This window comes from Crinia signifera, chromosome 4, assembly GCF_055691185.1.
Source record: "Crinia signifera chromosome 4, ASM5569118v1, whole genome shotgun sequence".
NCBI lineage: Eukaryota > Metazoa > Chordata > Amphibia > Anura > Myobatrachidae > Crinia > Crinia signifera.
In genome coordinates, this window is record NC_139220.1 from 37812077 (window position 1) to 37836658 (window position 24582).

General features: G+C 43.3%; 1 protein-coding gene across 4 annotated transcripts in view; it reads right to left on the reverse strand.

Moving 5' to 3' along the window:
• LOC146073963 (non-muscle caldesmon-like) overlaps positions 1-24582 on the reverse strand; it is a 164976-nt gene that overhangs the window by 67201 nt on the left and 73193 nt on the right. For all 4 annotated transcript variants that reach the window (XM_083181587.1, XM_083181591.1, XM_083181590.1 and 1 more), the window contains exon 3: positions 3804-3903. In XM_083181587.1, the coding sequence (XP_083037713.1) occupies positions 3804-3874 (71 nt within the window). In that variant the 5' untranslated portion in view covers positions 3875-3903. The remainder of the gene's footprint in view (positions 1-3803; positions 3904-24582) is intronic.

A 24582-nucleotide genomic window follows, 5' to 3' on the forward strand; every position in this document is an offset into this window, starting at 1 on the left:
ATGCCCACTTGGATAGTAGGGGTATGAAAAGGACCCCTTTTTCCCATTGAATTCCATGTTAAAATGGACTCAGTCCATTTTAACATTGAATCCTATGGAAAAATCGGGTCATCGCATCGCATCGCATCGTATGCGATGCGATGCGATATCGTATCGCATCGCATCTGATTGTATGCCTTAACTTAAGGCATACAATCAAAAAATCGGCAGCCCAGATACTACATAAGTACCGGTTTGACAATTGCCAAGCAAACATTTTTTTTTCATCATAATGACCTGTAATGTTTACCTTAATTAGGAAATATAATCTTTTTTTTTTTTTTTACACAACATTTTTTAAACAACATTATGTAACAAATGTGAGTGACGCCGGCATTTTTAGCCGATATTTTGTACATCTCTCACAGAGATGTTGGCACTCAAAGGATTAACTATAGAAATGTCTGGGGTACAGTTCCCACCAGGTGGTAGGAGAATGATCATAACTTTTGTCAAAATATAAACTGTGAATACGAAATTACAAAAATAAATGGCATTTTTCACAACTGTTTTTATGTCTTTTTTATGTTGGCCATACAACTTCGCTCAAGCGGAGTTCAAGGGAAATCGTGACATGATCTGGATCGGGATGCTGTTCGTTCTGGTGCATGGCCAGCCATAGTGGATTTCTCGTTCTCGGTCAATGACAGTTAAAGTAAATTATATTTGGCAGTTTTCTTAAGTAGGGTTGAAGAGGCACTATTAGATGTTGGATAATGGGGGTTATTCTGGTTGATTCGCAAGGCTGACAGTCCACCAGACACCACCCTGGTATGCCCTGGTACCGCCCTGATATGCATGCCCCCTGCGTTCATTCGCAGGGACTGCGAATGGATGTTTTACATAAACATCTATTCGCAGACTGTGGGGGAACACCCACATCATTCAATAGTCGATGACCATATTCTGAGGTAACCTTAGCTCTACGTGGATGTTCGAAAGGAAGTGGGTAGGCAGATGACATCTAGTGATGTCAGCTGCCCATCCGGGTGCCCACATCAGAAGTCGATCGACAGGGGAACGCCCAGCGTTTTCATGATAACGCTGAAGAAACACTAGGCGTTCCCATGGGCGCAACTATCCCTGCTGCTCTACGCCCCCCGCCCGCAATCTTGGGTGATTACTCACCTGGCGTATGCACATGTGCAGAAACGCGCATACGCCCACCATCGGCCCACCGGGGGATGCAAATGGACCTAAAAAAGGTCCAATGTGCACCCAGCTGTCAGTTTCCTCCTAACTCTCCTGATATGTGTGAGGTCACTAAAGGGTGTATTTACTAAGCTTTGGATGCATACAAAATGGGTGGAGTTCAAGTAACAGCCAACCAGCTCATAACTGTAATTTTAAGCACAGCCTGTTATGTGACAGTTAAGAGATGATTGGCTGGTACTCTATCTTGTCCAAGGCTTACTAAATTAACCCCTTGTCCTATAAGGATGGCGACTGCAAATATTTGGGTGCCATCATAACAATCAGAATCAGCTTTATTGGCTGGGTATACTTGCGTATATTAGGAATTTGTTTTCAGTTTGCTGTGCAGCAGCCAGGTGGGTAACAAACAGCATACAGTATAAACAGTAAACAATATAAACAGGTGGGGGAACATGTACAGTCGTATAGAAAGTTATTCCGAGGGGACACCATGTTAGATTATGTGCAAAGGGTTATGGCGCGACTAGACCAGAGGCGTAGGGAGGGCGGAGCCACTGGAGCTCACGCTCTGGGCGCCGATTGGTGGAATGGCGCCGCCGGCCCGCCCCCCCACCGCAAATGATCCCTGTACACAGAGCCTAGCCAATAGCAGCACAGCGCGACCTTATCAGCTACTTAGCACGCTGCTTACTGTGTTGTAGCGCAGGAGTAGTGACTCTGAAAAGCAGCAAAGCTTCCCAGGCCGGCGGTTGCGCTCCCATTGGTGAGCGTATACACACAGAGCCTATTGGCTGCTTTACCTGCCCGTGTGGTGTACTGCTTCCCCAGGCACCGGCGATGCAGCACAGCTAGTACGCTCACTGCTGTTGATGTCGAGCCGCCAGCTTCTTGCCGCCCGCACTCCGCCGCCCTCCGCCACCAGCTGGTGTTAAACAGAGGTGATCCTCCTGGCCGGGAAACACCACGATTAAGCGACTAGTAGCGGCTGTATTGACCTGCCGGGCTGTGCAAACTTCCCCCCTGTGTCTGGTGTGCATACAGGCTGGCCCTGAAGAATTATTAAGGAGATTCCCCATCTTATATAGCGCAGCAGATTCCGTTACAGTGTCTTATATAGCGCAGTAGATTCCATTACAGTTTCTTATATAACGCAGCAGATTCCGTTAGTGTCTTCTATAGCGCAGCAGATTCCGTTACAGCATCTTATATAGCGCAGCAGATTCCGTTACAGTATCTTATATAGCGCAGCAGATTCCGTTACAGTGTCTTATATAGCGCAGCAGATTCCGTTACAGTGTCTTATATAGTGCAGTAGATTCTGTTACAGTGTCTTATATAGCGCAGCATATTCCGTTACAGTGTCTTATATAGCGCAGCAGATTCCGTTACAGTGTCTTATATAGTGCAGCAGATTCCGTTACAGTGTCTTATATAGCGCAGCAGATTCTGTTACAGTGTCTTATATAGTGCAGAAGATTCCGTTACAGTGTCTTATATAGCGCAGCAGATTCCGTTACAGTGTCTTATATAGCGCAGCAGATTCCATTACAGTGTCTTATATAGTGTCTTATTTTTTAATTTTTTTCTTTTCAAATGCCAACACAGGTTAGCCATGCCCCCAATTCATTAAAAGGGGGGGGGAGCAAAATTTGCCCTTGCTCCGGGCACCATAGCACCTAGCTACACCGCTGGACTAGACAGTGAGGTGTTCATGAGTTCATGTGTCAACAGGTGAACCGCTTGAGGGAAGAAACTTTTTAGGCGGCTTCTGGTGGACCTGGTGGGAACAGCCTGCAGCGTCTGCCTGATGGCAGCAGGTTAAACAAGCCATGGCCAGGATGTAGTTGGTCCTTGATGATCTTCGTTGCCTGCTTTTTTGCTCTGGACAGGTACAGGTCCTGGACAGAGGGAAGGTCTGTCCCGATTACCTTCTTTTCAGTTCTGACTACCTTTTGGAGTCTGCATTTGTCTCTCTCGCTGGCGGAGCCGTACCAGACCAGTATTGAGGAGCACAGTACAGACTCCACAATCGCTTAGTAGAAGAGGAGCAGAAGATAAACTTCCTCAGTTGCCTAATAAAGTTCAACATCCCACAGATAAGTAATGGTCACAATGTATTTGTGATTTGCCTTTAACAAAGCATATGCTAATTAGAATGATATAAAAACAATAAGAGCAATCTCACACAACAAATATCTGAATGAATTCAGTGTTAGGACATGGTTCTCAGCATGCTCACAGTCACAACTATCTTTTCCTAATATGAGATGCTTGCCAATACTCAAACAAGGCTTCAGAAACATTTCCTAATAATGGGTCTAAGAAACAAGAGGCAAACTGGAAACAATGACGTCGTCAGCATGGGCTTTATAAATAGCGTCCTCACTGAGGCCTACATTCCGGAGATGCCGGATTTGGACCAACTCTGAAGACACTACATATCTTTATTTATGACCATGTTTGGAAATACAACATGGCTGGCTTCTTCATGGAGTGGAAAGTGAAGCCTGCCAAGTATGACTGCCAGACATGGTAAACCTCCAATTCAAACATTTTAAAACATCATTGTGACATTAGTGCTGGTCTTTGAATTAAATAATCCATGTTACCTTTCAACCTCCTGCCGCATTTCCTCACGTTTCTGTCTCCTGAGCTCTCTGCGACGTTCAAAGTCGTCCATGATGGCCGCTCAAGGTTATGAGTCAAAATCTTAAGGAAAAAGAACGCAAAGACCATTAAATAAGAGGATGACCTTATTACTACTTATTATTTCTGGACAGACGGTCTTGAACTACTTAACTTTAAAATCTATATGTTGAACTTTGGAACACAAGGGAATAAACAAGTACACAGTGGCAGATTAGAAACAAATTGTTTGCAAGTGGAAGATGATAATGGACCAGCCAATCAGCTGATAACTCCCAAGTTACAGGCTGGGATTGAAAAATGATAGTTAGGAGCTGAGTGGCTGCCGAGTTATCACTTTCCACTTACACTTTATCATTTCACCAGGCTTAATACATCTGCCCAAAAAGGGATTAGGCGCACAGGACAAGCCTTTACATAGAGTTGAACACAGACACATCCCTGCCGCATCATTGGCAGACTAAAGACCCTCATACTCTATGCAATTTGGGCACAGGGGGCCGCCCAGCTCTCGGCACCCCCCCTGTCTGGCTCCCGGCTCGCTCCACCTGCAGCTCCCAAGGAGTTACATGCAATAAATTAGGCCCTTAGTCCTGCTGACAGTCTAGTTACAGAACAGAATTCTGACACAGATCTTCATCTCATGATTACAAATAAGGTAGCAACCCACCCAGAGCAAACTAACTGAGCAAATACTGAAGCACATGGCAGACACTAACAGGTTAGTAAGCAGTCTGAGTCCGACTAACATGCTAAACACCTCTGCCAGCTGCACTTCACTTCTTTATTGTCTTGAAATATTTTTTGTTTGTTTGTCATTAAGAGAATGTTATCAATATCTCCCACTATTCCCTGGGTGGAAATCCTTTTTAGAATGTGGTGACATTTCAGAGATGCCAGCAGTTTCCTACAGGAAACGCAGTATCATGGCTTAGCACATTTATTTTTATTTCTTTCCTTCAGAGAGGAGTCACTTAGCTTAATACGTAATTATATTTCCAATTTAAGGCCTGATTCTGGCAGAATCCCGCGGATATCTGCAAACTGCGTGTGTCATGGGCGTGCGTCAGCATGCGGCTGTGATCAGGTAGTAAGTAGACGGCTGTGGCCTAAAAAGAGGCAGCCGTAGATGCGTCTAACTCGGAATCAGGACCATAGCAGGAGAGAGCGTCATATACAGTAGAACCTCAGAGTCACACCGAACAGCTGTACTCTCATATATTAAATCTGAACATCTAAGTTTTGATCATTAGTGTTTTTTTAATAATTATAGATTAGTACTCCCATATACATACATTAGTACTTCCATAAACATTAGTACTTCCATATACATACATTAGTACTCCCATATACATTAGTACTTCCATATACATACATTAGTACTTCCATACATATTATTACTTCCATAAACATTAGTACTTCCATTATCCTTATACATTAGTACTCCCATATATAAATGAGTACTCCCATATACATTAGTACTTCCATATACATACATTAGTACATCTATATATATAAATGAGTACTCCCATATACATTAGTACTCCCATATACATACATTAGTACTTCTATATATAAATTAGTACTCCCATATACAATAGTACTTCCATATACATAAATTAGTACTTCCATACTTATTATTACTTCCATAAACATTAGTACTTCCATTATCCTTATACATTAGTACTCCCATATATAAATGAGTACTCCCATATACATTAGTACTTCCATATACATACATTAGTACATCTATATCTATAAATTAGTACTCCCATATACATTAGTACTCCCATATACATACATTAGTACTTCCATATACATACATTAATAATTCTATATATATAAATTAGTACTCCCATATACATTAGTACTTCCATATACATACATAAATACTCCCATATATATTACATTAGTACTTCATAGGTGTACTTTAATACTTCCCATTATAATTATACATTAGTACCTCCATATACTGTACATATATTAATGCTTCCATATACATTAGTACTTCCAAATGTGTTCATTATAACTTCCATATACATGGCCCTAACTGTGTGGAGTTTGTATATTCTCCCCGAGCTTGCGTGAGATTACTCCGGGTACTCTGGTTTCCCTCCACAATCCAAAAATATACTGGTAGGTTAATTGGCTCCCAATAAAATTAACCCTAGGATGAATGTGTGTGCATGTACATGTGGTAGGGAATATAGATTGTAAGCTCCACGGGAGCTTATGTGGAATATGTGTGCGCTAAAAAATTAACTGCTAATAAATAAATAAATGAGTACTTCCAAATACATTAAACCATAGCCAGTATAAAAATTATAGTTAGATCATCAGGTAATGGAGTTTAAGGGATCAATTAAATTTGGGTTGATGTGTGAGCGATATGTGGAAAGCCTGTAACAGCAGCCTACATCACCCTAGTTTTTGATGCAAAATCACCCAATTCTGTTTGCAGCCTCTGAGAAGGTAAGAAGCGATATATCTGTGCTACTGTATGTACAGGTGATGTGCAAACTGCTTCTCTGTGCACTGCGGACACTGGCCACAGCCCACAATTCAGGCAATAAGACTGTGTTACACTAACCTTCTGTTTGTATAATAACCTGCGTACAAGTTCCCTCTGCACTGTACTGTACATAATTGCAGACAACAATTTCCAACATTGCAAAGCAGCATGTGGGATCTTAATGGGATCTGCTAAACTGGGATCAGATGGTACTTGTTATCTAGAACGGCGCCGACGATTTTGATCCTAGGCATCGCATGCGGCCAAAAAATCGCATGCGATGCGACCGACGCGATTACCGTGATTTTACATAGGGAACAATGTTAAATGGCCCAATTGACCCGATTTCACATAGGGAACAATGTTAAATGGCCCACAGACCCCAAATAGCCACCCTGAAGTGTGAAATGGCCCCCCCAATTGTTAACGCCACCCCACGATCAACGTCAACCCGAAGCGTGGCGAGCGCAGCGAGCCCGCCAGGGGCGGCGGTACGCATCCTCCAACCTTTTCATACCCCCACTATCCACGTCGGCGTGGAGTTGAGAATAGAAAGTGTGGCGAGCCCGAAGCGTGGCGAGCGCAGCGAGCCCCGCGAGGGGACGCGGATACCTTCACTCGCCACACTTTCTATTCAAAAACGGTGGTCGCATCCAGGAAAACGCTGGCCGTTCCCATGCGGATGGCTGGTATCGTATGACATCAGTGCCCGCCCCATTCTCGAGCAGGATGCTCCAAATATAGGTCAGTCAAGACTGACTTATAGTTGTGAACAGGGGAACAATCATTGGATGGTGGGCAATGCGACGGGGATGTTCACACGGCGGCGGGGGGCGGGCATTTCCTCACCCAGCGGGTGGCGTTATACGGCTCATTAAGCAGCGAATTAGGCCCCAAGTGCCATATCATATATGAGCCCCCCCCCCCCGGGGCTCATATACGATTTGTACTCTTCTTTCTACTGCAGATACTGATTCATTTGGTTGCTTACATATATGCTCCAAAAACTGCTTGCCTAATGTGTTTTTTATTTATTTATTTACATATAAGAATATGCATGTTTACATTTTCATACATATTCAATGAAGTTTTGTTTTTTTGGCAACAAGCTGATCTCAAATGTGAGTGGTATTTGTAATAACACGATAAATAGACACTGTGACAATCTCATTAGTGCTGCAACACAGCACAGCGCTGCCAAATCATTTTTCATTCAAACAACATATTTTTCTGTTGTATCTGACCTGTTTCCAGTAACCATTAAACGTTCTTCTGTTTTTTGGGGGAATACTTGCCAAAATTCTCAATTCAAATAAATTGCTAGGGACACTTTGATGCTGAGCTAATGCAGAGTCTCAGTGGAACCTGGAGCAATACAATTGCAATCTTCTTATGTTTACCAAGTTGTACTGAAATGTTGTTGTCTGTTTCCATTTAAAATACTGCCCAATAAATATTAAGGCACAAAAGGGCCTGATTCAGAGTTTTAAGCAAACCCAAAACTCTTTTGCCTCCAGACACCTCCAGTGGCATTAGCATATTTTAGCATTGCTGCTACCTCCGGTGCAATAAATATCCTTCTCGGATTGGTTCTGGTATAGCTGATCGACCATGTCTAGATTGACGATCATGTGGTCAACCACTGTTAGTTGAACGCATCTAGCTAGATGCCTAAAGATAGTGGACAGTATCTAGATCGAAAGGTCAACGAAACGAACGCGTCTAGATCGACAGCAACAAAAGGTCAACGAAACAAAAGGCAAGTGTTAGGTCAACGGGAATGTGAGGAACGGTCACTAGGTTGACAACAGGTCAACAAGGACATCGTATAAGTGGTACACTATTATAATCGAGCTAGATGCCCACTTTGATGGTAAAGTATGGACATGGTCTAAAGCAAATAAAATGAAACACTTGTGTCAACTTTGTGACTGTCCATCACGTTGACCTAATAATCGCGTCGATCATCTGTTACTGTCGTTCTAGATGTTTTTGACTATCTTTAGGCCTCTAACTACATGCCATCGATCCGTTGACCAGATACACTCTGAATCACCCCCCAAAATCCAGATTATAATAGGGAATAACCCCTTCGCTGCATAACTAATGGTGACAGTTTTTTGGCCAACTTTACAAAACGTTAAAATTGACACACAGGTTTTCATAACAAATATACACTGTAAAATGAGAAGGCATTTTTCCATTTATTTATTTTTTACACATTTAAAATTAAAAATTCTCAGCAAAATGTATAGTAATAATATGGTAGCTAAACAAGAAACAGCAGTCAGAAAACAGACAACCTACTGAATTAAATTAGGTTGTTGACGCCAGGATGGGGAGAATTCTAAATGCTTAGCTCTTTCTATGGTATAGGACAGGGGTGGCCAGAATTTTGGTCTACTCTAAAGGCTGACATTTACACAGAAAACGGGGCATGATCTTGTTGCAAGCGCATGGGGACTTTCACACCAAAATGGGATGTTTGGAAGGTATTTTTTTTTTTAGTTAGGACCGGTGCAAGGTTTTTCATCACTCTAGGCAAAACGTTATTTTACCGCTATCGCCACCACTACCACCCACACACCAATAATGACTTTCCAGAACCTCAGGCAAAAGTGTGGAGGGGGCGTTTTAGGAGTTCAGCACCTGACGTTTGCATTCCGTTCAACAAGGATGTCTCCCTCAGGGTCGGCTTAAATTTTGTAATAGTAAAGGGCTGAAGTTTTACACATGAAGGGTCTGATTCTAGTTCACTCTTTCTGACAAAATCCTTCTTAGATTGACAAAACCATGTGCACTGCAGGTGGGGCAGATGTTACTTGTGCAGAGAGAATTAGATTTGGGTGGGGTTTTACTTCAAAGTGAGATCTATATTGCAGTGTAAAAATAAAGCAGCCAGTATTTACCCTGTACAGAATCAAAATAACTCATCCAAATCTAATTCTCTCTGCACATATTACATCTGCCCCCCTGCAGCACACATGGTTTTGTCCATCTAAGAAGGATTTTGTCAGAAAGAGTGAACTAGCATAAGGCCCTAAGAGCCTGATTCTGGTTCATTCGCAAAAGCAAATTCTCTCTCTAATGGACAAAACCATGTGCACTGCAGGTGGGGCAGATGTAACATGTGCAGAGAGTTAGATTTGGGTGTTATGTTGTTTCTGTGCAGGGTAAATACTGGCTGCTTTATTTCCACACTAATAAAGATAGATATTAGTTCGAAGTACAAACCCCACCCAAATCTAACTCTCTCTGCACATGTTACATCGGCCCCCCCAGCAGTGCACATGGTTTTGTCCATTAGGGAGTGAATTTGCTTTTGTGAGTAAACCAGAATCATTCCCATAGTGTCCTGTCCTACCAACTATGTATAGTATTTTTGTAGTGTAGGCTGTGACTTCTTCTAAAGTGAACATACAAGTGAGGCAGCTATTTTGTGATTTAAATTATGCCCATGATACTGCAGACTATCAATTCACTAGATACCAGCTATATATATTATATATACACATCACTTGAATGTAGAGTCATTTTCCAAAAGTACCACTTATCAATGAACAGCCAGGAGTATTAACATCTAAAAGAGGCGTGGCAAACTCAGCAGGGAGGTGCTGATTGGATAAATTGAGTTGTGGCCTACTTTCATTACCCCAGGGATGCGGTCAGGAGCACATGCTAATAACGGTGTGTAGCCTTACTGTAGACAGGGAAATATTTCATCAGTATTCTCCCTTTGCAGTGTCTTGTGCATACCCACATTAATCCATGCAGGAACAAAGCAAACTACAAATCACAAGGCGCAATTTAGATATTAAGGACAATGAAATGAGAATGTCAAATGTTCGTTGTGATTAACAAAGGTAGTTTATCATTGGGTGATTTTAAGGATTTGAGGTTTTCGTTGTAGAGAAAAGAGAATGGTTTTATTTCACATCATCTGGAAAAGTGAAGAATCTGAAACCGGAGCTGAGGCCAGTACAGAATTACAGACAACAAAACAGGAAATACCCAAGTTGGAGGTCACGGCTGATACCATGAACTGAAACATTATTCTTGACCCTAAAAATGTTGTCTTTTCTTCATTAACAAATTAGTCACCATGGTTACTTGCCCCCTCCCCCCCTTCCTGCTCAATGTTACTTTAAAGAGGCAATGTCACAAAATAGGGCTCTCCGCTGTAAGGATGTGCGCGGACCCCCTGGATCTACTTCATCATCGTGTTCAGGCATGTTTTTACAATGGAACATCTCAACAGAATCTCACCACAGACTTTCTCTGTAGATATACTAAGCCTTGGAAAGTGATAATGTGGAGAGATATACAGTAGCAGCCATCTGCTCCTAACTGCCATGTTAACATCTGTTTTAAAAATGACACTAAGGGGCTGGTTGCTTGGTACATGACCTCTCTCCGCTATATCACTGTCCAAGACTTGTACTAAGCCTCCCACTATGTGTCTAATGACACATGCGTAGTGGGGGTACTGGGGGGGGGGGGGGGAATCATTTTCGATCCCTCTCATGGGGTGAAATGCGAAAGAAGCCCATAGGCATTTATTGGGCAGTGCCATCTTGGCATTGTCCACCAAATCGAGGCTCTGGAATGTACTGTATCACATTCCGGAACTTGGTCAAAATGCAATAAGCAGCCAAACCTCTGAAAATGGTCGCATTTCTAGTTTTTTTATTATGGATTATCATTCCCACCACCCCCACCCCATTGTCAGAGGTAACGGAAGTGTTAACGTTCATTGTGTCAGTCAGTACCAGTGGCGTCTTTATAATGGGGGCAATGTGCGCCATGCACACAAGCCCATGGGTCCCAGAGGGGCCGACACTGCACCCATTTGTTACTACTTACCTCTCTGAGCTGCCCTGCGACCGGAAGTGAGGAGGGGGCTGAATGGAGGAGGCTGCACACGGGACTCCTCCTCTACTAAAGCACCACCTAGTCAGTATATTCATTAGGTGGACATGAGAATGTTGACATGTTTGTAATGTTAACACAACATGTCAGGATTGTTCATGACGTCGACATTTAGCATTACAATCCCTGTGCATGAAGGAAATGTTGACATGGCGAAATCAATACTCAGCATATTAAACATTTCAACATTATCAATGTCGACCTTCTGCTTTTTACATTTTGGATGTCAACCCTCTTGAATGGTGACATTCTTAAGAAATGTCCAGTTTTTTTTAAAAGCGGCAATCATTTACACTGCAAAACCAGTTTGAATTTGCAATGTAAATGATTGCCGCTTTAAAAAAAAAAAAACCCTGGAGATTTCTTACCAAATCTCTCACTTTCTCAATCTCTCATCCTATTACATTTCACCCAAAGCATCAAAGGGTATATTTTTTTATAACTGTACTTTCATATTTATTCACTTTATCATTTTTTTGCATACCGTTTTGGGTTTTAAGTTGTACACTTTGGATGGTAATTTATTTACAACATATACAAAACGATCTAAAAATATAAAGCGGATGATGAGAATCTTTGATATATTACATATAGCAAAAAAACTAATGGATCTGCAAAATATATGCCTCGTTACGCATTTGGCCATGACAATTTGCACATTTCAGCAGTGGAATTTGGCTTTAAGTGTTCCCAGTCTTCCCCAGCGAAGCTGCAGAGCAGAACGAATTGACGGTCGTCGTTCCAGCTCATTTCATAGACTATCAAGTCAGCATAATGTGAGTTATATCACTGGAGATTTACATGTCTACAAAACAGTATGTTCTATTTAAAATCTCTGGGGCTCATTCAGAGCATGCATTAACTAGGGGTGCAAACCGGTGCCACCACCCAGGGCACAAGGCCTATGAGAAGGCATTGATTGTTACTCTGGTGGCACCTGAATTTGGCTTGTAGGAAGCCAGACATCATGTAGTCTGGCGAGCTAACCAGCCTGCTCAACTGTGACATCACAACGTTTCATATGAAGAGGGCGGCGGATGGGCCAAGAGTGTAACAATGTTCTGATTAAGAGTTGCCCGGAGAGGAGACTTTCAGATGCCATTAGGGGAGCGGGAGCGGAACCCTACATCATCAAGCCCCATTGCAAAAATTCCCATGATTCGTGGGTGTACATGGAGGGGGTGGGGCTAAAATGGTGTAAATTGCATCATCTTAACCCTTCCGCATGCACCGCGGAATTTTACCTGCCAGGTAGGAAGATGTGGGGGAGGATGGGGGAATGTGGGATTCTTGCTCACCCTTCTGGAGGGCCAGGAGTGGGACCTGATTTTCAGGAGCCTCCCGGCCATTTCTCTATTTGCATTTTAAAAACAGGACATGTAGGGGCTATGCAGCCATATAATTGCATGGAACTGTGCATGCATGTATTTATGTATAAGCAGTCGGCTTAAGTGTGCAGCCTATTTCATTTTGTTAATACATATACCATTGTATTGGTGTATATATACACTTCTTATAGGATTTACTGTACATGTACTAATCACGAGGACACACTTGCCGATGACGGCAATGAGAAGCTTCAGTGGCGGGGATGGACATGGATGACATCACTAACAACCCAAAGGAAGTGGGCTGGGGTGCCGCTGCTGCACAAAGTCATGTGTCGCTGTTGCAACCCAAAACATGGCAGCCCGGGGCCTGCCTTCGCAGCTAGGCTGAGCAGGCAGGGGGCTACCATTAAGAAGCGAGCGCTTCGTTATACAGTGTCTATGAGTTGTGACTGCTAAATTTTGCGATTTAACAAAAAGCTTTTATGGATCCAGACTTTGGCATTTTACAATTGTATGATTTGAATATTAGTTTTACTGTGGTGAATTAAAGGTACTATTTAATTAAATCCCTTGATGCTGCTTTTGTTTTATGACAAGAACCCACAGAGAGATACAGCCTACAGTGCCATCTCTGAAAAGGTTTCCTGGCCTGCTGGTGCATGTTTTGTAGAATTATCCTAGAAATGAAATCACTTCTGAAAAAAAAAAAAAAAACCTTCTGCACAATCACTACCTGCAATTTAGGCTATTTTTCTGCCATTTCACATGCCGTTAACAATATTACGTTTCATGAGGGCATGGAGCCAGTGCTCTAAGCTGCTGAGTGCGGGGTGTGTGGTCCTGTTTGATCCATCGCGTTTGCACATTAGCCGTTTCATATAACAATGAGGGGGAGGAGACCTAATCTGTAGCGAACATGGATTACAAAGAAAACATCACTTGTTGTAAGCCAATGCTACAGGCAATACAACATATAAGTACACGAGGAACATCTAAAATATTGTTCTCTTGGTTTCTACTGCTTATTGTGACTAGATGTGACGTGCCATGCTTAGTACTCATTTAAATTGTTTGTTTTTATTTAATATTGATGCTGATCTATAATGTATATAATCTTTTAATAGTATTGTACATTATTGTGCAAAAGGTTTAGGCAGGTGTGGAAAAAATGCTGCAAATAAAGGTGGCCATAGACTACTGCAATGTATCGCGGAAGTCTTTGGCCATCTGACCCCATCTGAACCGCCTGGGACCTCCTCGGGCGGCAGGATCACATGCGATTCATCGCATGCAGTCCTTTCATATCCGCAGGGAGGGGGGGTCCAGGTCAGAGGTCGGATGGGCAGCAGTTCCGACCTCCGGATCAGGTCTGATGCGAATCAAACACACCTGTGGGTACTTGTCCCGGTAGCTCTACCTCATTGTTGGTTTGCTGTTTACTGCTGCTTGTATTGCCAGCACCTTGACAAAGGTTTGCACCAGGACCGAAACGTCGGCAGGCTATCGTTTTGATTGGATTAAACTCTGGACTTATACTTTCATGAGAAGACTGGTGAAGGCTGTTTTTCCCTCTTTTGGGATTTCTGGGTATGTCAGGGTTGCCTACCTTCCCGGAATGACCGGGAGGGTCATGAAAACCGGTTCCCCCTCCCGCCACCCCCCCCCCCCCCGGAAAGGTGGGCAACCCTCCCGGATTCTGAGGGGACCCCGCTCCCCCCTCCCCCACTGACCGTGGTGTTTAGATAACCTGATTTGCCAATCTCGGGGGGGGGGGGACGGGGCTAAAGTATCATAATCGCGTCATTCAGCCTCACCCCCTCCCGGCAATCTGGGTAATTTTTCAACATGGGGGGGGAGCTTTATGACGTCGCGCCCAAGCCCCCCTCGAACTCTTGCTGACGCCTGGGTTAAAAGGTGAGAGTGCAGAGCTTTTGATTTCTTATTTATATATATATATATATATATATATATATATATGTATGTATCCCCAATATTCCAACTCGCGCTAGAGCCTATTTCACAAAAAATGTTTTACAAAGTGATACAATTATATGTTTGGCAGCCTCACCACTAAGTTCCCTGAGGGGTAGGGAACGAACAAAGCCCAATGTTTTTACCCAATAGTGGTATGGCGCCTACAACAAAGTCCAAATGCAAATTTGCAAAAATCCGTATCCAGTGAAGTAAAACAGGAGGTCTTTTTCCAATGGTTTGTTTATTTATTTTTCTTCACAGGATAGTCAGGTAAAAACGCTTGTAGACATTTCCAACGCGTTTCGTCTCACAGAGACTTCATATGGGGAAATACAATAATCTATAATGGAACAGGTCTTAAAATTCCTGTCGGCCTCCTTTGAATTGGAGTAGATGAAATTTACCTATGAAGTAGCAGGTTTTTTGAATTCCTGTCAGCCTCCTTTAAATCGAACTTAAAATAATTTACCTAAAAGCGTGGATGATGATTCTTCATCCAAATAAAATAAGCAAATGTATCTCCAATGAGACTCCTATGTGCTTCAGAGAGGTAAATATATATATATATATATAAGCAAGCAAGGGGTCCGGCACTCAGGCTGTAGAAATTCAGCTGCTTAGGTGCGCTTCTATCCCTCAAGGAGAAGTATAATGTGAACAAGCAGAAGTCACTCTAAGAATTCATTCAATACTGCACGGCGGCAGTAAATGCAAAAAACGTGAAGACACTAGTATAGTGCAAAGCCAACGTTTCGGGCGGGTAGCAAAGGGCTACCCGCCCGAAACGTTGGCTTTGCACTATACTAGTGTCTTCACGTTTTTTGCATTTACTGCCGCCGTGCAGTATTGAATGAATTCTTAGAGTGACTTCTGCTTGTTCACATTATATATATATATATATATATATATATATACACACACATACACACACACACACACACACACACACACAGTATATATATATATATATATATATATATATACACACACACACACACACACACATATATAAATACTGTATATCTATATTCAGATTTTTACAGTGCTTTTGTTTAAATAATGGATTTAATTAGGAGAGTAATTTATTAATATGCAGAAACTCCTTGAGTCCTATTGGAGAAAGAGCGCTATATAAATAATAATAATAATAATTATTTATTATTATAATAATTATTATTTAAACCCACTTTCAATTACTGATTAAAAAAGACTAAATAAACATATAAATGAATGACAAATATTATATATTTATTCTTACTATAAGCAATTACTCTCACACACTACAAAACATCCCAGATCCAGTGTGCAGCTAACGTTTCCGGGACGCATACTGCATGAACCGTCGGACACAGAGATCGTCGCCGTACGATAACATCTCCAGATGGATTTCGTTTTCAGACTAGATACTTTGCTACATTTAGAGAACAACTGCTTTGCATTAGGAAGGGATATGCTGTTTGTATAAGATAAGCGTTTGCGATTCCAAATACATATTAATGTTTATGGGGTTTTTTTGTTTCCCCTCGCTGGTATTGGCAGAAACAGAATGTTCCAGTGTCAGTGTTAAATAGTCATGTCATACAAGCACAGATAGCGATCAGGACCATTGCCTCGCTTTACTCCGAGAGAACAAAGGGCTGCGATTGTGTTCTGCACAACAAACCGCTTTATCTTAATATAGCTGGTTATGAATACAGTAAGTTTCTACATCCTATATTGTAATGGACGTATCTGGGCCAGAAGTAGCGGGTTAGCAGATCCCCAGCACAATAATGCGAAATAACATTCTAAAGCAGGGGTCAGGGAACTATTTTACCTTTTACCCCAAAATATATTTAGATACGCCGACGTTACCCCCTTGATTTGAAAGGAAGGAAATCATATAATTGTAATACACACTGTAACCCCAGAAATTAATGATATATCCAGCTAGTACGGTACACAGCCTGGCCGCCATTGATGATCATGATGATTACCATGTATGGCTATGTGTGGTACAAGGTAATTATCATCATTATCATCAATGGCTGCCAGGCTGTGTGAGATATAGCCATTGAAGCGGGTACAGAGCTGCTCTATCTCTTTAACTGTATAATGTGGCGGCAGCTCTATTACTGTCATAAATTAAGCCACTTTCAAAAGGAGGAGCAACCAGAACCCCCACCCGTGCACGCACGTTTGCCACTCGGGAACAGAGATCCACCTACGTGAGAGTAGCCCATCCAGCCACACCCAGCCAATATCTTGCTAAGGGGGAGATTTTCTAAGCTAAAAATGCGGTAAAAACCCCGTTATCGGGGTTTTTACTGCATTTTGGGATGCTGTAAGCATCCCCCACCGGGTTACCTCGGCGGGGGGCATCGCCAGAAAAATCTGGAGATGCCCCATAGAAGCCAATGGGCTTCTATCGCAACCCTCCGCCGCCCCGCGCCGACCCCCTCCCCCCTCAAATGTGTCCGGGCAGCACAGAGCTGTGCTGCCCGGACCTGTGACCTCCTCCCTGCACTGATCCTCTTCTGGGTGCAGGGAGGAGGAGAGCCCGGCGCAGCAGCAGCGCCGGGTGTGTGCGGGAGGGGGGAGCCGCCGGGACCTGCTGGGACCCGGCGACTCTCACCGCAAAGGACAGCTCATAACGCAAGAGCTGTCCTTTGCCTTAATTATCGCATATGTTACAACATATGCGATAATTAAATATGCGATGGGCGGCGAAGGGGGGAGGAGATTCTTAGAGAATCTCCCCCTAAAGCTCTCCAGGGCAGCATGGAGGGGAGCCTAAGGTTGTGGGTGCATGTGGCAGCCAAACCCAACTGTGATTTAGGGTCAGATGTATCAAGCTTCAAAAAGGGATACAATGGAGAGTGATAAACCACCAGCCAATCAGCTCCTACCTGTCATTTTTCAAACCCAGCCTATAACATGGCAGTTAGGAGCTGATTGGCTGGCTGTTTATCACTCTTCCTTTTATCGGTTTTTGAAGATTTATACACCTGGCCCTTACAGTGAAGTTGTGTGGATCAGCAGAGCTCCCTCGCAATCCAGAAGAGTAGGCAACCACCCAATAAGCTGAACTCATTGGGAGGTGGCGTGCCCCCTTAAAACAGTTCCAGCTATAAAATTCCACAGTTCAACTGGTAATGAGGCCAGTGGCCACTGCTGCATAAAGCAGACCAGTTAATCTTCCTGTCCAATGGCTGCAGTTGACAGAAAATATCTTTCAGATGCCTAGAAGTATTCATTGTTTCGCTAATTACCCTTATGGCCGGAACATGGAGAACAATGTTTCACAAAAAAAGAAAAAAAGCTGTTCATTTAGCAGTTGATAAAAGGCATAATTTAGAGCAGACTTTGTGCGCCTGTTAGGGAAACCGAGTGGGGATATTTCCTATTCATGAGGTCTCTTTGGCAAGACGTAGGGAGTGTTTATAGACAGGAAATCCCGACCTGCATAATCATTGTTGTCTTTTACATACTATTATAGACTCGCTGCGATCCTCCGCTTCTGAAGCTGAAAGCTACTATTTCACTTTTCAGATTGTGATACAGCGTAGTTCATTATAAATGCAGAAATACATACTGTAGTATATACATAGTGTATGATATATATATATATATATATATATATATATATATATATATATATATATAGAGAAGAGATAATCCGGCACTCCACTAAAGAAGTAAAAAGGCAGCTTGCTTCGGTGCCTTCCCAGAACCACGCAGGTCCAACACAGGTAAATCAGGCAACAGGCGTCACTCGGAGTCTTGAAGTAAATAAAGTGCTTTATTGCATATCAGGTGACCTACACCAGTGTTTCGAGCCCAGTGCTCGTCCTCAGGGTACCCTGAGGACGAGCACTGGGCTCGAAACACTGGTGAAGGTCACCTGATATGCAATAAAGCACTTTATTTACTTCAAGACTCCGAGTGACGCCTGTTGCCTGATTTACCTATATATATATATATATATATATATATATATATATATATATATATATATATATATATATATATATATATATATATATATATAGAAGAGATGGACTAGGAGCTTATGGTAGGGCTCCCAGAAATAAGGCGGCACTCACGGAATTGGTTTGAAGCAAGTTAATGTATTAAAGGTGACACATGGGTGTCAGTCGTCGTGTCGACGTTTCAAGGCCGCGCAGGGCCTTTTCATCAGGACGTGCAGGGGTGCATAAAGTGCACTTTATGCACCCCTGCACGTCCTGATGAAAAGGCCCTGCGCGGCCTTGAAACGTCGACACGACGACTGACACCCATGTGTCACCTTTAATACATTAACTTGCTTCAAACCAATTCCGTGAGTGCCGCCTTATTTCTGGGAGCCCTACCATAAGCTCCTAGTCCATCTCTTCTATATTGTCTGCGGAGGAAGGCACCGCGGTGCTTAACCTTGTCGTCCGGAGTGCCGAACAAACCCTCGTCATATATATATATATATATATATATATATCGCAGGGTTGTAGGTCCGGCACTCACTCTTGTTATAGGAGTGCTGCGGTGCCCTCCCAGGAAACAAAACCGGGCTTGCTCCAATATAGGTGTGCAAATAAGTCAGTCTTCTTAAGGTGAAGTAAAACAAGCCTTTAATATCCGACGGCGTTTCGGAACTTAATCCGTATTCATGGGCATACAAGCACATTGAGCTAAAAACACATTAAATAGCAGACAAACCCCGCCCCCAACAACTTCACCAGGCAACACCTGGGCTTACCGGCGTGAAGGTAATCAGCTGTAGCCGTCAACCACGAGAAGCAGGTTCCCCGTCTCACGGCGCACCAGGATGACGCAACAGTTGCGTGTTGCGTCATCCTGGACACTTGTATGTCCATGAATACGGATTAAGTTCAGAAACGCCGTCGGATATTATAGGTTTGTTTTACTTCACCTTAAGAAGACTGACGAGTGCCGCCTTATTTGCACACACATATATATATATATATATATATATAATCAGTGGCAGCACTTTAACGGCAATTCAAAATTTTAATGCCGTTAACGTGGGGGGCGCTGCAGAGGCGCAGAGTTTCTGACAGCATTACAGAGACCCTGCATCCCTCAAAAATGTCCACCACCATAGAGAAGACATACGACAAATACTCCTGCACCTCTAGCAGCTGTCTCCTTTGTGGCGGCCATCTTTGGAGGGATGCAGGGACTCTAATGCTGTCAGAGACTCTGCACCTCCGTGGTGCAAATCTCCCTATAATTAAAAGATTTAACTCCCCCTGGGCAACAAGCATGGAACCCCTGGCAGAGAACATGCAATCCCGCTAGGCAACAAACATGTATCCCCCCCCAGCAACGAGCATGCAACCCCCTTGACAACATGTATGTAATCTCCCCTGGCAATGAGATAAATAAAAAAAATAAAAAAAAACATATATTTTTTATTTTATATAATTATTATCATTATTATTATTATTATAATTATTAGCATTATTGTTAATATTATGAACATCATTGATGTCACTTTTTTTTTACTTCTTTCCAAACCCAACTGTCAAAGTAATTCTTCATTCCAAACTCGGTTACACTTTTTGCCTTTCTTTTACTCTGTATATTATTATTAACACCAGCATTTTAAGTAGCACTTCACAAACAGAGCAGTGATGTTTACCTATTCATGCCTATAAGCCCCAAGCCACGCTGCCAAAATGACATCATTAATAATGTATAATCACCTTGTGGTATGTACACAAATGTGCTGGAACCTGTAGCGGGCATGCACTTGTTTGTGTAGCTTAACTACAAAACATCACAATGATGCAAAGCTCCCACCACAAAGAGCTCACTCGGAGATATTTATGAAAATGATCTAAAATGTGCTAGAAAGATGGCAGAATCTGATTGGCTGCTGCTTCTGAATGCTATAAATGGGACCAGCAATACAACACCATTATGTAAAAAAAGAAAAAATACCTACAAGTGTAGGGCATGTCTAGGGCAGGGTTGCCGGAATGGCCAGGAGGGTCCCGGGAATCGGGTCAACCTCCCAGCAACCTAGAAAGCTAGGCAGCCTCCTGGAATCCGGGCAGCCCCCTGCGGCGATTGGGTCCGTGGGAGCAAATGACGCAATTCGCATCTTTGCAGCCCAGCCCCCTGCTGTGCAATGCCTGAAATACCGGCATTGCATGGCGGGGGGGCATAGCCACGAGGACGCGATGGTATTGGCCATGCTCCCACACTGATCATTCGCTGGCTGCCCCGCCCCAATCACGCCCTGTCAGTGGCACCACCCCCCTTGCCTCACTGAACTGTTGCCCTCTCCCAGAATGGGCAGCCAGGAAGTAGGCAACCCTGGTTTTGGGTAAATTTTGGCTGTAACTTTATCATATAGAAAGTTGGGCATAATTTGCCTCAAGTTTAGCTGTTAGGCACACATACACATAGGGCAGCTATCGAGAGGGGTGGGGGTGGACACTCCAGGGGACTCCAGTCCCAGGCCCCAGACAGAAAGGGGGCCCCAGGACTGGACTTTCTAAAGTATAATTTGTCATAAACAAAGTTCACATTTCCCTTGAAGCAATATAGAGGTTGATTAGTGCGGCCAGTGGTGCAGACACCGGAGGTCTCACCAGGCATTCCGGATTCAGTATGAAATCCCGGCGGTCGGGATCCCGGCGTTCAAAATCCCAACGCCGGAATCCCGACTGCCGAAATCCCGACAAGGGGGCGACGCTCGCCACGCAGCGGGCCCGGTGCCTCGCTACGCTCGGCACGCTAATTTATTCTCCCTCCAGGGGTGTCGTGCACACCCACGGAGGGAGAAACTGTTGGGATTTCGGCGGTCGGGATTCCGGCGTCGGGATTTAAACTGCATCCCGGCATTCCAGGTGTTTCAAAACGGGAAGGGGGATCCTGTCTATTTTGTCCATCCCAGGACCCACGATCTCTGTTGGCAGCCCTGCCCACACACCTATACACTTTACAACCACCAAGAGCAAACCTCTACCAACGGTATACATTCACTTGGTCGACAAGGGGAAGGACAACATGCAATGGATCGACCACTGAAGGTCGACATGCATGAAGGTAAACATGTCTGAATATCGACATGGGGTTGGGTCGACAGGGACATTGAGGTTGACACATGCATTAGGTCGACATGGGCTAGGTCAACAGTCAAAAGGTGAACATGGGGTTTTTCACTTTTTTTTTGAGCCAACAGGCGATATTTCATGCCCTATCATAAATAGAATAAAAAGAGTGTGCCAAGCATAGCGAAGCACCGTGCCCGAAGCATGCCGAGTGCAGCGTGCCATGCGAGGGGATGCGGTGCACTTTTTTTTGTGTCCATGTTGACTGTGCCAACATCTGGGATAAAACATAGAAAAATCCCCTGTCGATCTTTTGACTACTGACCTTGCCCATGTCGATATAATGCTTGTGTTGACATAATGACCCTGTCGACCTTACCCAATCTCAACCATCAGACATGTCGATCTTCAGTGGTGAACCAAATGTTGACCTTCCTCTTATCGACCCTATGACCCATTGGGCGTAAAGAGGTAAAGTACCCCCCAATCAGTTCTTAATCGACCTTTAAGATGATATGGCTTCTGTATTTCAGACCCTCAATTTGGGGCCAGAGAATGTCAGTTTTTCCTGCTGCCCCAATACTACCATTACTATTACGGAGATACGTATCAACTCTTGGCTTTAGTGTCATGTTAAAATCTCAAAACATTCCTCTGATCCCCTGACAAGAGCGATTCTCACCGTGCGATCAATCTGGATCTTTGTCTGTTTTATCTGAGCCATTTAGAGTGCTGGGAACTCTGCTTCCCTTCACGCCATTAAATATTACAGTCAAGTATTGATTGGCTGTCATCTTCGACCCGCCGTTTCTCACATCATTGTTTATTTATTTAAGCTACAAAGGAAATAAAAAAGTCTCAGCTGGTGAGAACTAGAAAAAAAAATGTCTCCATCATTTCATGGCTTCTCTGCCAAACTTCTCCAGGCATGTGCTTTTGGGGCAAATCCCCTAGTCTGAAATCAGCATCACTATTGCTTTTGGGAACATAATACGTTTGACACAATTTAAAATTATTTAACACGTTGCTGAACCTTGCCATGCACTTCAAAAACATGAGCAAGCTCCCCCATGCCGAACAGAACTGTAGTCAGGAATATGTGTATTAACTTTTGTTTCACGGCTGTACAGACTTAGAACGCAGTTAATGCAGGCACGCAGACACCCCTGAGAAAATGAGGTGGTGGTGGGGGAGAGGGGGCTCGGGAGAATTTGGGCTTTTACCTACTGCCACAGTTTTGTCTGAGTACAAACGCAAATATGTTAAAAGTTTTAATAGTAACAACATGGATTCAGGTCAAGAGGGAAAAAAAATAGAGTAAACAGAGTTTAAATGAAAACCACATGTATTCTGGGGGGAAAGACGTTGTTAGCTACATAAGGACATCGTTTTCAAATAAAGTTCAATAATAAAAACATTTTATCATGGTTTGCTAAGCAGATTATTCCAAAAAAAGAAAGGGTAAAAAAAAAAAAATAGATAACAGTTTGGAATTCCGGTTCAATAATAATAATAATAATAATAATAATAAAAATAGAATGAAGCACACCAGTTTAAAAAAATTGTATTGATGACCAGTGGCGGCTCTGAAGGTGGAGCTGCAGCGGGTGCCGGACCATATACAACACCCGCTGCAGCACGGTTCAAAATTAAAATAGTGGAGCCGTACCAACTGCCATTCCAAACTGACTTACTGGCAGTAACTTTATTGACAACTTCATTAAACAATCTTAGTACATAGCATTTTTGCTGACAAATGTTTGGGGCAGAGTCAATTAGCTGCAGTGCCTGATGCTATTCAGTTGCTGCTCGTGGTAAAGGTGGCCATACAAATGGGACCATTGTTATCTTTTTCTCTGGCTCACCATCTGCTGCTATCTGGCACGCCGGTGGACGTGGACACCCGATCGTCTCACACGCTTGAGTGTTCATTGCGAAGAAAGGGTGCAGGAGCATCTCCGACACGCGCCCTTATTGCAGGGGGAGGATGGCAATCGGTGCACCGGGAGCCGCTCAGATGAGAGAGGCTCCATCTGTACATCGGTCCAACTTGTCTGATGCGCAAGTCGTCATGTTTCCCTCTGAGCTCCCCCAGCAGGGCACCTTCCGACTTGGTCCTCTTTAACATGCGAGTTTTCGTATACGCATGCAAAAGAACTCCTGTGGGTTACCGTGGGAGTTCAAGGGAAATCAGATGCGATACATTGGGGATTGCTAAAATTCATCCATGATGGTCCGATTCGGATGGATCTTATGTGCTGCACATAAGATGGCTAGGATCCGATCCAATGTGCACAGGAACGCGCACCAGATCCGATCTGATCTCACTCTAATTATCGGCCCGATCCATTGGAAACGGATGAAATTGGGCCAACCTGTATATGGGCACCATTAGTCTGCAGGTTTTCTGTTTGTACCCTCATGGGTTGCAAACAGAAATTTGCAGCCAAATTGAATGGCCTATGGTGTTTTTTTTAAAGGGGAAATCATTTACAAGGCAAAACCATAGGGTAAGTGATTGCCCCTCAGAACGCATCCATTATCTGCATGGCCACAAAATTCAAAGGCTATTATGTTTGGCCCCTGCTGTAAGTAGGGTCATTTACTCTTATTACAGCCACTATGGGAGTGTTAACCCAAAGATTTAGGCACTTTACCTAGAATCTATGGGTTAACGAGTGTTAGCTGCTAGCTTACCGGCCAACGAAATAAGCTTATAATTGAATAGCTCTGGGCATTAAAGTTAGAGGCTTAAAGCCCAGGGCTAGTTGAAGCTGCCTCTTACTGTTATACTGAATTATGAATTATGTTCTATTCATACTCTAAACAATCTATACATTAAATGCTATTTATAATCTGGTAAAGCATTTCTATTACCTTACCAATTTCTATTTTTCTTACATGCCGATCCCTGGTTCACATTATGTCACATTGT